This window comes from Oryctolagus cuniculus, chromosome 8, assembly GCF_964237555.1.
Source record: "Oryctolagus cuniculus chromosome 8, mOryCun1.1, whole genome shotgun sequence".
Classification (NCBI taxonomy): domain Eukaryota; kingdom Metazoa; phylum Chordata; class Mammalia; order Lagomorpha; family Leporidae; genus Oryctolagus; species Oryctolagus cuniculus.
Window position 1 is genome coordinate 117,887,919 of NC_091439.1, and position 13,724 is coordinate 117,901,642.

General features: G+C 59.8%; 1 protein-coding gene across 5 annotated transcripts in view; it reads right to left on the reverse strand.

Annotated features, from left to right (window-relative positions):
- MYOM2 (myomesin 2) overlaps nt 1-13,724 on the reverse strand; it is an 89,901-nt gene that overhangs the window by 69,684 nt on the left and 6,493 nt on the right. The window contains exons 1-5 of one of the 5 annotated variants that reach the window (XR_011378079.1): nt 12,030-12,119; nt 6,480-6,597; nt 4,780-4,950; nt 811-949; nt 540-697 (exon numbers count right to left, since the gene is read on the reverse strand). Coding sequence is in view for 4 of the 5 variants with exons in the window: in XM_070047242.1 (XP_069903343.1) it covers nt 540-697; nt 811-949; nt 4,780-4,950; nt 6,480-6,597 (586 nt within the window). In the remaining variant the exon portion in view is untranslated. Of the gene's footprint in view, nt 1-539; nt 698-810; nt 950-4,779; nt 4,951-5,254; nt 5,316-6,479; nt 6,598-12,029; nt 12,130-13,724 lie in introns of those variants that run through there. The other 4 variants (XM_070047243.1, XM_070047245.1, XM_070047242.1 and 1 more) reach the window with 4 other exon arrangements.

A 13,724-nucleotide genomic window follows, 5' to 3' on the forward strand; every position in this document is an offset into this window, starting at 1 on the left:
TGTGTGTGCTCACCCCCCCACCTCTGTGTGTGCTCACCCTCTCACCTCTGTGTGTGCTCACCCCCACCTCTGTGTGTGCTCACCCCCCCACCTCTGTGTGTGCTCACCCCCCCACCTCTGTGTGGGCTCACCCCTCCCACCTCTGTGTGTGCTCACCCCCACCTCTGTGTGGGCTCACCTCCACCTCTGTGTGGGCTCACCCCTCAACACCTCTGTGTGGGCTCACCCCTCCCACCTCTGTGTGTGCTCACCCCTCAACACCTCTGTGTGTGCTGACCCCCACCTCTGTGTGTGCTCACCCCTCAACACCTCTGTGTGGGCTCACCCCTCCCACCTCTGTGTGTGCTCACCCCTCAACACCTCTGTGTGCTCACCCCCCCCACCTCTGTGTGAGCTCACCCCTCAACACCTCTGTGTGGGCTCACCCCCACCCCCACACCATGCTCACCCCCTCCCATCTCTGTGTGCTCACCCCGCCCCCACACCATGCTCACCCCCTCCCATCTCTGTGTGCTCACCCGCCCCGACACCACGCTCACCACTGCACCACGGGCGTAGGGAAGCCCTGCACGGTGAAGCAGAGCTTCACGGACATCTTCTCCCAGACGGTGTGGGACCTCAGCCGCACCAGGATCTCCGGCGCCCGGCTCAGCCGCTCCTCAAACACGTGCCTCTCCCAGGCCATCTTGTCCTCCACCTGTGGAAACCAGCAGGTGAGGGCGGGGCCCAAGGGCAGGTCCCCAGGCCAGTCCCCAGCCCGGACCGCAGACCGACCCCCACCCAGCCCCCTCTGCAAGGCCAGGCCCCTACCATCTGCTGGAGGGCGTACTTGTCCACCACGTCGCGCGCCTGGGAACGCGCCAGGTGGACACTCTCCTCCAGCTGGGCCAGCTCACTGAGGAAACGCTGCCGCTTGGCCTCGCCGTAAGAAGCCACCAGGGAGCGGTACCTGCAGGAGGCAGAAGCCACGTCAGTGACAGGACAGGCAGGGCCAAGGCCCACACAGGTCCCCCCAGCACTGCCTCCCGTGGGGCAGCGGGAACAGAAGCGCCGTTTCTGCTAAGTCGGTTCGTTAAACATGTTAAGATCATACGTGAAGAAGCTGTGAGGAAGAGCTACACGTGACTGAGAAATTAAAGAGAGGCGAGCCATGCGCCCGTTTTCTCGTTACCCACGAGAGGCACAGGGAGGGGTGGGAGGGGGACGGCCCTGAGACCGGGCACCGTGCTTCCTAGGGTCCCCGTGCATAGTCTCCCGTGAGACACGGCACATGTGATGATGGACAAGCGGCGAGCTCCAGACTTGAGCCAGGAAACCAGACACACGTGGAGTATTCCGCAGACACCAGCAGCTCACATGCGTAGGAGCCTGATAAAGCTGCACCACACCGGGAGCCACCGAACAGCCTTTGGGTGCACAGAGCCCCCGGGCGCCTACATGCAACACCCTGGGTTTGTAAAGGGGCGTAGCTGTCTGCAGGACTCCGGGCACTGAGACTCAACACAGCTGAGAACCACTGGCCTGCGCGTCCTGTTCCAGTCTGACTTGAGGTCCACTCGGTCCAGGCCACCCAGGGCCACCTGGCCAGCGGACGTCATACCCCAAAGTGAGGCTGTGCTAACGAGGCCTGTGCTGGAGCCACCATCAGGGCTGCCACCCGACGCGCCATCCACAACATCGCGTGCCCCACTGGGTGGTCAGAACTTCCTGGACCCCAAATCAAACCAAGACCAACACAAGCCGATCAGGAAGCTCGAAATCGGAATTCCAGGAAGCTCTGCAGCTTCTACACGCAGGACATGGCCGAAGGAGCTGTAAAGCCTGAAACATGGATGTGGGTCCTCCCTGCCGGCCACTCCCGCTGCGCAGCCAGCTGGTTCCCCTCCAGGCGGCTGCCTCCCCTGCACCTGGCCTTTCCGCTGTCTCCCACCCCTACTCACGGACTCCCGCCTGGCTGACTGGAGCACCGAGACCACCCCCCGAGACTCACCCCCAGCCCCACGCCCTGTGGCTCTCTCACACATCTCGTCCCCACATTCCTCATCATCTCCCCGTGTTGTCAGCATCTACACGTGTCGTCAGCATGCACACACGTGGTGCCAACATCTACATATGCTGTCAGAGGCCCTGCCCCATCACGTGACTCTGGAGATGCCGCCAGAGGCCCTCACACCCAGGACAGGTGCGTGGGAGGAGTTGAGAAGTGGGGCTGCCTCCGAGCTGAAGATGCGCTCTGTCTGGAGCTGTCTGAAGTCCCCGTGGGCGTTACCCTTGAGTGACCAGAGCCGGGGCTGTGTTGCTAACTCAGCCACCACCCCTGACCTCGCAGGAGTCAGCCCCAGTGTGGATCCAGTCAGATCCGTACACTGAGAAGGGGTTTTGTGGGTCTGGGTGGGATCCCCCGTGTCAGTGCACACGGGTCTCCGCTGCAGACAGATGCGCCATGCGGGGGCCCACTGTCCACAGAGACCCAGTACAGGGTTGGAGGGGCCTTCTTTTTTTTTTTTTTTTTTTTTTTGACAGGCAGAGTGGACAGTGAGAGAGAGAGACAGAGAGAAAGGTCTTCCTTTGCCGTTGGTTCACCCTCCACTGGCCGCCGTGGCCGGCACGCTGCGGCCGGCGCATCGCGCTGATCTGATGGCAGAAGCCAGGTGCTTCTCCCGGTCTCCCATGGGGTGCAGGGCCCAAGCACTTGGGCCATCCTCCACTGCACTCCCTGGTCACAGCAGAGAGCTGGCCTGGAAGAGGGGCAACCGGGACAGAATCCAGCGCCCTGACCAGGACTAGAACCCAGTGTGCCGGTGCCACTAGGCGGAGGATTAGCCTAGTGAGCCGCGGCGCCGGCCTGGAGGGGCCTTCTAACCAGCTGTGTGTCCCCACGGTGTGCCCAGCACCCCATCAGGATGGTTTCACACGGGGTCATAAGCAGTCACTCAGGCTGATGAGCCCACAACCTTGCCTCCCACAGAAACCAGGCCAGCAACGCACAAGCACCTGCAGTAACCCAGGGCAGTGGGAACACTGAACCCCAACACATGGCCATGACGCCACTTGCCCGAGCCCCGGGCCTGCCTCACAGCAAGACCCACACAGCCCAGGGCCAGCCTGCGATGCCGTCCACTCACTCACTCTTCCCTTCTGGGGAGGAAAGACCTGACTGGGAGGGAACCTTCTGGGGGACGAGCCACACGTGGCTTTGAGACTAAGCTGCGGGGCGGCCAGATGAAGAGCACCCACGTCCAGGTCAGAGCTGGGCGCAGGGAGAGCCGGAGCCCCTCCTCAGCGTGCTTGGCCTCCCAGCGGGGCCGGCCTCCTGTGAGGTCCTGCAACCAGCCCTGACAGCGGTCCTTCCTGCTGGCCCTCAGGCCTCAGCCTCCACCGCCTGCTGGGGCACGGCAGACACACGGGGTACGTTCAAGGTCACGCCAGTGTCTAACACAGTAGACACGCAGGGTACGTTCAAGGTCACGCCAGTGTCTAATCGATCACAAAGCGCTCCTGCTTCTAGTCCCCAGAACTTAAACAGAAGAAGAACTCTTTTGAAAGAAGAACCCAGTACATAAACACCCAGATTGTCTTAATGTCTACATTGTTGAAGTGGTTCTCCCCCCTCCCAGAAAAAATCCTCATTTTACAATAAAATTCATTCACATGGCAAAATTCCCCTGAGGCATTTAAAGATAATTCAGAGGCGCTGTGGCCCGCAGGTTGAGTTGCCCCCTCAGTGCTGGCACTCCACATCAAGGCCAGTTCACTTCCCATCCAGCTCCCTGCTAATGCACATGAGAGAGCAGCGGAAGAGGACCCAAATGCTGGGGCTCCTGCCCCACATGGGAGACCTGGATGGAGTTCCAGGCTCCTGGCTTCGTCCTGACTCAACCATTGCAGTCCTGGTTCATGCAGGCCTTTGGAGAGTAAACCAGCAGATGGAATCTGTCTATTGCTCTCTCTCTCTCTCTCTCTCGCTTTACCTGTCAAATAAATAAATAAAATGCTTTTAAAGGGGTCCATCTTTCCAGCTATGCATAGCTTTCATTAAGCATTGCTTTATCATAATGCAGCTTCCAAAGTGAAGCGTGTTTTCCCAAATCTCATCTTCCCATCAGGATTTAAGATTTTAGGGAGACAGAAATATCTTCCAGGAGAAGCAGAGGGCAGGGAGGGGAAACGAGGCAGAACGAATGCAGCCGAAGCACCGTGGATCGTCATGCTTGCTGTGTTCTTAAAAGGCCGAAGTGCGGTCGCAGCTGCTTCTCGTCATCTGGAAATAATGCGCAGGCTGGCACTCTGCTTAATCCGTCTCATTCCTGCGGCCCCATCGAAATGTAAAGTATGACAAGTCACGGACCCTCCCCACTCTGGTTTCCACGGCACAGCTGTCCAACCCTGGCTGCCCCGGGAAGATGACCTTGCCCCGCCCACAGCCTCCCGGACTCTGCAGCAGCCACGGCCAGGCAAGTGGGCATTCCAAATTCATCCCAACACTTAGGGCCCCATGTGCTCCATGGAGGTCCCGCTGCTCACGGGGCGGGCAGAGGGGAGCACGGGGCACTGAGACGGAACTCGGCGCTGCCTGGCACAGACGTGGGCCCAGGCGAGCGCAGCGTCTGCCCCACTGAGCGACAGGCCAGCTCCCTCCAGGTCCTATGCTTCCGGGATGCAAGAGTGAGCGAGAGGCAGAGGGCGGGGGCATCGCCGTCCTCACTCCGGGAAGCCACAGCTCCTGCGGCTCCTGTGGCTCCTGTGGCTCCTGTGGCAGAGGGGCCCGGCAGCCGGTACCTGTTCTTGCTCTCCTGCTCCTCCTCTTCTGCCGCACTCAGCCGCTTGGCACACAGCCGGCAGGTTGTGCCCCCAGAGGACGTCTGGCTGGAGGCTTTCTGCAAAGCTGACTTGTGGGTGGCCATCTGGGTGGACGCAGACTTGTGGGTGGACATCTGGGTGGACGCTCGCCTGCACGGACATCAGCTACAGTTAGGTGTGCACAACGACACAGCACTTCATCCTGACAAACCCCAGTCCTGCCCATACACACGGCTGCACACAGAGCACACTCACATGTGCACACAGACACACGTGCATGCACACATTCACACAAACAAGCACACACGCACCTGTGACAGATCAGCGTGTCACGTGTGCACATGCGTGTACATGGACACACATGCACAATCATGCACACATACCTGCACAGGGGCACACACATGCACGTACCACAGACACGCGTGCACATGCACTCACACACACAGCTCCTCGCCTGTGTCCCTGTGCTACTCTGTCCCCTGGGGCCATTTCCCTCAGCCCCGTCAGGCCTCCCCTGGTCCAGGCTCAGGGCCATGATTATATATATCTGGCGGACATGAACTCCCTAGGGCCATTGGGGGGGGGGGCTCCCACTGTTTGGCTTTGTTTGTCACACAGGATGGCAACTAAGCAAAAGCACCACAAGTGTTTCTAAATAGAGGGTGTTGGTGACGGGAGGCAGGGACCTATGGCTGGGACACCCGGCCCAGCGCCCTCTCTCCTGACTCCTTGCCACCTTCTAATCGGTCTGCTGAAGCTGCAGACACGCAGTTGCAGTGTGGGCCGGGCACACGCTGCCACCCAGGAGACACCTGGGGAACATGGGAAGGAGGGGTGGCCCACAGCAGCCTCCACAGGGGACAGAGCCACGCCTGCACAGGGACCCCAGCGTGGCAGCCTCCACAGGGGACAGAGCCACGCCTGCAAGTGGACCCCAGCGTGGCAGCCTCCACAGGGGACAGAGCCACGCCTGCACAGGGACCCCAGCATGGCAGCCTCCACGGGGGACAGAGCCACACCTGCAAGTGGACCCCAGCGTGGCAGCCTCCACAGGGGACAGAGCCACGCCTGCAAGTGGACCCCAGCATGGCAGCCTCCACAGGGGACAGAGCCACGCCTGCACAGGGACCCCAGCATGGCAGCCTCCACGGGGGACAGAGCCACGCCTGCACGTGGACCCCAGCGTGGCAGCCTCCACAGGGGACAGAGCCACACCTGCATGTGGACCCCAGCGTGGCAGCCTCCACGGGGGACAGAGCCATGCCTGCACAGGGACCCCAGCGTGGCAGCCTCCACGGGGGACAGAGCCACACCTGCACGTGGACCCCAGAGTGGCAGCCTCCACAGGGGACAGAGCCACACCTGCACGTGGACCCCCGAGTAGCAGGAGTGTGCTGACGCCAGCCGCCCACCCCTTCACTTTGCCCCAGTGGATTTCCTGCCCACGTCTGCTCCGCTAGTACCCCTCTCTGTACCCTTTGTTTGGGGACCATTTTAGACCCTCGTCCTGGGAGAGGAATGTCCCTGAGCTCACACTGGGATGGCCCTGCCTCCCCCACTCCACAGGCCTGGAGCCGGGCCAGCAGGATCCACACCGCCCGGTCAGCCGGGACACAGGCGTCAGGGAACCGCACGAGACTTCTCCTTTCCCCGTCGGACCCCTCACCACAGCCACTTACTTCTTCGCTGTGTATTCATCCATCAGGTACTTGGTCTGGATGTTTCGGTAGGACTGGTCGAAGTGTTTGTGTCTCTTTTGGTAGAAGGGCACCGCAACAAGGGACATCTTGTGTTCTCCTGGGGACAAGGAGGGACAAGTGGCATTGAGCTCCCTTTCAGACATCCTGAGTGCCCACCTCCACTGTGCAAAAGGGAAAGCAATGGCCAATAAAACCCATTCCAGGGGCCAGCGTTGTGGCTTAGTGGGTACCCATCTGGGCGCTGGTTCAAGTCCCAGCTGCTCCGCTTCCAAACAAACAAACAGGAAAAAACTCGACTCGAGAGGGACAGAAGAGGGAATCACCTCAGACCAGAGGTCAGGGAGCCATGGAGCTCCCTGGCCCTGGAGTTCATCTTCCATTTGCTTCCACGAAACTGGGAGATTGGGCTGTAGTACATTTCACTTAACACTAAACAAGTATTTATAGAGTACCGGCTGTGTCGTGGCAGTGCTAAAAGCATCGTGAGTGCGAGGGATAAAAATAATTAAAGCACAGATTAGAGACATAAACAAATGCTTAGAATACAAGAGGAGGCTCGATAAGAGCCAGGGCAGAGGGGGACACAAATGCCCCAGGAAGCAAGAACAGAGCACTGGGCACAGGAGCACAGGGCGGCCAAAGAGGCCCCACAATGAGCCCTGATGTGGGCACCAACCAGGGGCCAAGGCCACAAAGGCGCAGCAGGGAGGCGCAGCAGGGAGACTGGCAGGGTGTGAGCGGAACTGCCACACGCGTCAGCCTCCAGAGCCGGAGTCGCTGCACCGCTCAAAGGGGCCCCTGGAAAGGACCTGGTCTTCAAGATGCACCCACCCCCGGATCCAGATCCCCGGAACCACAAGCTGCTGGGAGGTGAGCTGGGTGGGAGTGGGCCGGAGGGGTGCGAGCCCAGCCTCACGGTCAGAGACGTGGGGAGATGAGCGCGTGTGGGAGACCTGGGAGACGTTAGAACATTTGTTGTGGGCCGCCCAAAATAAGTAAAACGCCACTGCCTGGGCCAGCCAGCCATCCTGACAGACATGTGGAGATGGTATTCCAATAGCACCAATTTCCCAAATAAGGCCAAGAGAGCTCCTCCAAACCCGATCTCCAGGCCTCCCTTCTGAGTTAAGGACCGGAGTTCAGGCAGGGCCCCGGGGCACATCCCCGAGGGACGTGGGGGCCACCCTGCAGGGTCGGGGAGGCGGGCTGGGCTGCGAGAGGAAAGCATCTTCACCCGCACTCCTCACCGTGGTCTAGATCACGGGCAGGTTCAGAAAACCAATCAAAACACGGGATTCACCCCAAATGTACTCTTCATGACTGATTTCCTTCAGACCTGTGACCCCCTAGAATCCCAACATCAGAGTTTGGAAGGATCCTCAAGGGCCAGCAAACACCTGTTCTACGTGGAGATCAACACACACAGGACCCAAGAGGAGAGGGCGCGCCCAGCGGGCTGGCCATCGGACTCCCGTTCCTTGCCACACTCACGCAGCTCGGCACTTCCTCTTCACAACAGGTCAGCCAGCCACGCCTACACGTGGGGACCCGGCTGGGGTTTTGCAGTGGGAAGCACACGTGATTACAAACACAGAACAGAACGTCGCACCTGATAGAGCACAACCAAGCACCTCCCCCAGTCTGAGGGAGGCGTTATGATGCAGACAGAGGCCGGGCGTCCCGGTAGACCTGGGCTCAAATTCTGACTCCAGCATAAACCCGGGGCCTCGAGCTAACTTGCCTGTCGCATCTGCGTCATGCCCGCCAGTGGGCTCGCAGGAGAGTACGGCAGCCTCAGTCGGCAGCTGTCTCTACCACGTGCGGTTACGTTGAGCTCTGTAGATGGGAAAATGCATCTGAAAAAACTCCTCATCACTTGACATATCTTCAGCCACATCTCAGTGGGATTTTCCAGTGAGTCAGCCAAAAGATCTTCCAGAAAAGTCCCTGCCCATATGCTATGCGCTGGCTCTGTGCAGCTGGGAAGAGCTCACCGACCTGAACTCAGAAGGAGGCCAGGGCATTCTCACTTTGATCTGCACTAATGGGGGTGACTCGCTACAGCAGAGGTCCGGAGCCGTCCGCGTCACACACTTCTCCTCCTGGTGGAACCAGCTCATCTCGGTCTCTATGTGAGTGCTGAGTCACCTGCAATGTGTTTGCATTTTTTGGCATGTAGGAGCGCAACAATGGCCTGTCACAGGACAGAATAAGCTACCTTGGAATTTTTAAACCATGGCAGCTACACGCCCGGAGAGTCAGCCACGCTTGGTGAGACCCACGCTCAGGGCAGGGAGACAGAACGGCCCCGGCCTTCACAGCTCAGAGCCTGGCCACCCTGGCCAGTGCCACGTGCACGTCGGCACCCTCCGTGTATCACTGCCTGGCGCCTGGAAGCCTCCGAGCACTCCGTGTGTGAGGGGCGTGTGCTTGGTAGTGAAGAGAGCAGAGCTTCCATCCAGTGCACACACTTGCGGTGTCCCTCACCCTCACGCACAGCTGTGCTGGGCATCGGTCCCCCGGAGACGTCCACGGGCCGTGGCGGGAGAACGCTTCGCTGCGTTTGCTCCCACACTTGCTCCCTGCTTCCTGAAACGCTGTGCTCAGGGCCGTCAATACTCAGAGCTGTCAAGGGCCCTCCCAATGCACTGACCCTTGGTTCCACCCACTTTCCGTCCCACAGACATTTGGAGCATCTGCTAGGCGCCTGCCAAGCCTGAATCATGGAACCATTGGATTTCATGGGTGGAAACATCTTAGAGTTCCTGGCTCAGGGAGCAAGCTCTGTCCTCTGGACAACTGACCCTCTGGTCAAGGTGCCCCATCTTCACTCCCCTTCCCCGACTCCTCTCTGGCCCCAGCACGACCCAGACAAGCCCAGCCCGGCCCCAGGCCCATGCTTTTGCTGTTTCTTTGCTCCTGTGCAGTTGTCCAGACCAGCCTAGGATGTCCCCATGACGGGTGTGACGAGACCTCTGGTCCAGCATGGGCACAGTAGCTGCAGCCTTGGAGTCTCTGTAGGCCTTTATGTAAGAAAAGGCTGGGAGAATGCTCCCAGCTTCAGGGAACTACATACTGCACATTAAAGAAGAGGGGACTTGGGGCTGACACCGTAGTGTAGCAGGTAAAGCTGCCACCTGCAGTGCCGGCATCCCACGTAGGCACTGGTTCGACTCCCAGCTGCTCCACTTCCAATCCAGCTCTCTGCTGTGGCCTGGGAACGCAGTAAGATGGCCCAAGTCCTTGAGCCCCTGCACCCACATGGGAGACCTGGAGGAAGCTCCTGGCTCCTGGCTTCGGATTGGCACAGCTCCAGCTGCTGCGGCCAACTGGGGAGTGAACCAGTGGATGGAAGACCTCTCTTCTCTCTGCCTCTCCTTCTCTCTCTGTCTAACTCTGACTTTCAAGTAAATAAATGAATCTTAAAAAAAGAAGAAGAAGATACCTTGGAGATCATTCGGGCCTCTAGACCTCCCCCCAGTGTGTACATACGAAGCTATTTTCCTTCAAGAAAACTATCTCAGATATGTGTCCAGTGTCACCCGACACACACACACATACACACACACACACACACACCAAAGGCAAAGAAAACCACCTTTCCTCGGAGACCAGCTGCCACATGGGTCTTCCAGGTGCTGGGCGTTGGAGACCTGGACTCACCAGGATGCAGCAACCTGTGCCTCTCAGGGTGGGGCCTTGGTCTGCCTCCCTGGGAGCTGAACTTGGGGTGACCAGTACCCCTGCAAGCTCAAACGGCACTGGCGCACTTAACCGCGGCTGCCCTTGAACGCCGGAGCAGCACCCATGGTCGCTGCCGGCCACACCCGCGTGCTCCTGACACGTTCCGGAATGAGGACAGCAGGGCGAAACGTGAGCCTGGCTCGCGGCAGGACTGAGCCCGCGGCTCTCTGCACGCTAATCCCTTCCTGCAGAGAATATTTGGAACACATCTCTCACGTCACCACGAGCAGCTTCAGCCCGTGAGAACATGTCAAGTACGAAGCACCCACTTCCATTGTATGAAAGGAATTGTCATCTGTGCGGGTAAAAATGCCAACAGCAATCAGCACGCCGCCACACGACAGCACCGCAGGGGAGTGACCCCAGTGGCCAAGCCCACAGCTCGCAGGACCTCTCAGAGCCCACTCACATGGGAACCATGGTCACCAAAGCATTTTCCAAAGGGCTTATCACCAAAAAAACAACCAAGCACGAGATAATTCGTAAGCACACCGCCAGCAATTAATCCAACGTGGTCTGATGCCTGATTGCTGGCAGCCAAATTCTCAAGTGCACCTCGGAATAACCTTTGAGAGCCATGACAGGTGTGACTGATGGCCTCAACCTTGTGGCCACCAAGTTCTTTAGCTCCCTAAGAGCCCGGTTCATTTTCCCCTAGTGCTTGGAAGGAGAAACGGGATAACGTGCACAGGCCAGTGGCCCGGAAACCCACAGTGTCTGCGCTGTGGAGAATGACCAACCATGAAGTTGTCAGACCCCACGGGGCTTCCCTGAGGCGTCTCAATGCAGGTGCACTGAGCACATTCCCAGCAGGTGGAGCGGACGGAGCAGTGCAGCACCGCTCAGAGCACCTGCGTTTCGGCCCCACCCTCGCCCCGCTGCCTGTCCGGGCAGTGAGGGTCAGCACATCACAGCATGTCCATCCCGAGGGCGGTGCAATCGCTGAGTCGGCCCCCAGAGTTGGCCTGGACCCAAGTGACCAAGCCCTTGGATTCCAGGACAGCCTGCACTCCGGGACTGGGCTCGAGTCACCCCCAAGGTGTCTCTGCTGCGCGTTGGCCCTGATTCCTGCTCCGCTTCTCCCCTGTAACAGCGGAACTTCACGTGAAAGGAGGAGACTGGGAAAGTTGGGAGCTTCCCCCTAAAACACCCCCTTTCCCCCCGCCTTGCCCTGCCCGGGCCTCTGAGGGCAAAGCCCCGGCCCCCAGAGGCTGCTGTGGTTTCCAAGGCACGAGTGCGGTAGGCACCAGGCCCATCTCTGCAAGGACCTCAGAAGCCCAGAGAGAGAGCAGCAGGGACACCTGTGCTCCGAGGCAGACCCGGACCGTCCTGCCAGGAGGGCAGACACTCGTCCCGTCCCCAGGCACTCGCCCATCCCAAGCTCAACGGTCCCTTCTCCCCGCTAAGAAACCACCCACCCTTGTCTCACACCTGCTCAAAGCTCCCTCTGAGAACCTCATGACAGCTGTCGACCACAGTCAATGACTCAGAGACCTCAGGGCTGCAAAACCAGGGGCTAACCCCCAGGGCACGGGGAAGGCGGGCAGGCGGGCAGCCGCAGAGACCACGCGGCCGGGGCACCGACAGCACCAACGCAGACCCCCTGACAGCGCCCAGGTCTGCTCTTTCCTCAGTGCAGTTTGTCCGTGAGGGAGGGTTAGGGTCAGCTCTTCCTCACCCTGAGACAGGACCACTCAAGAAACCCGGGGAAGCCGGCGTCTGCACCCCTCATCACCCCTTCCCCCAAAGCCACAGATGAGGGTAGGCAAGAAGGAAGACGCTCACCCACGCGGGAAGGCGACGGCAAGGAGGAGGGAGAGGCTCTGTCCACCCGGCAGCTCCAGCTGAAGACGGCAGGGCTGCTCTCCCCTCCCTTTTATGGACCAAGGAGAGGCTATAAATAGACCCCCAGGACTGCCTCTCTCCAACTGACACCTGCATCGTAAATCATCGGCCCGCTGTGAAGAGGGAAAATGTCTCATTCAAGTTGGGGAGCATCCAACGTGGGGAGCGTCCCTCGAGTCCCCAGGGCAATCCCCTACCTGGGAGGGAGACCACACCAGGGCAAAGGCACTGCCCCTCCCTCCCCACCCCGACACCAGCTCTCCTCTCGCTGTGACTCGTGGCTGGAAGTTCTCCGACACGTTCCCAATTCTTTCCAGCTACGGTGGTGTGGGCACCGAGGCTGAGCCTCTGCGGGAACCGTGTGTGCTGCGTGAGGTTTCCCCAGCAGGCCAGGACACCGTGGGTAGCACAGTGGCCCCGGGGATGGGCGCGTGTGGGCTTTCCCTATTCCAGGCAGCACTGTCTGTCTCTGGGCTCCACATGCAGTGTGGACGCAAGGCACGCCTGCGGTGCGCTCTATAAATAAGACCCAACTTGCCGACGAGGCAGGCGGCCGCCGCCGTGAGGGGCAGGTCCTGCTGGCTTCACAGGTCCTGCAGGGTGCACAGCGGGCAGCCAATTATAAATAACACACACCTGGCGCGGCCAAGCACAGCAGCGACTTGGCACCAGCACCGGGAGGCCTCAGGGGATGCCCGGGCCCAAGAACCCTCTGAGCTCACCACACACCAGCTCGCCACGGAGGGGTTCTGGACTCGGGCCAGCTGGCTGGGCTCCCGGGCCAGGCTTCTCATGTGTAAGGCGTGTGCAGTCACAAGGATCTCGCACACGTGTGAGAAGTGCCTGGGAGCCGCACAGGCCCTCATGCCATCTGGTGTGTGGGGACCAGCACCAAGCACCTGCACACATAGCAGTGAGCATGCCAGTTCAGCACGAGACAGACACGGGATAAACGCCCTTGCAGCCCGCTGCCCCGAGTCCCTCGGACGCCGCACCAGGGATCTGCATCTCTGGTTCGTGTCTGGCTCGCCTCAGCGCACCAATGGCCTCGCAGTCGACACAACACTTATTTGTTGAGTGACGTCTCTGTGCATTGTCCATTTGGCTGCTCTAACAACAACCACACAGGGGCTTCTCAACAGCAGGCGTCTGTGCTCTCAGTTCTGGGGCCTGGAGGCCAGGCCCGGGCATGGCTGGCTAAGGGCCACGTGAGCCCACGTACTGGGTCACGGTTGGCATTGTTATACCGCGTCCTCACTTCATACCACAACCTCACGTCACACCATGGCCTCACATCTCATTGCATCTCCATACTGCACCGCGTCCACACGTCTGTGTCCTGTCACACCGCGTCCACATGTCTGTGTCCTGTCACACCGCGTCCACATGTCTGTGCCCTCCTGTCACACCCTGTTCACATGTCTGTGTCCTCCTGTCACACCACATCCACACGTCTCTGTCCTGTCACACCACATCCACACGTCTGTGTCCTGTCACACCGCGTCCACACGTCTGTGTCCTGTCATGCCCCGTCCACACGTCTGTGTCCTCCTGTCACACCACATCCACACGTCTGTGTCCTGTCACGCCCCGTCCCACATCTGTGTCCTCCTGTCACGCCCCGTCCACACATCT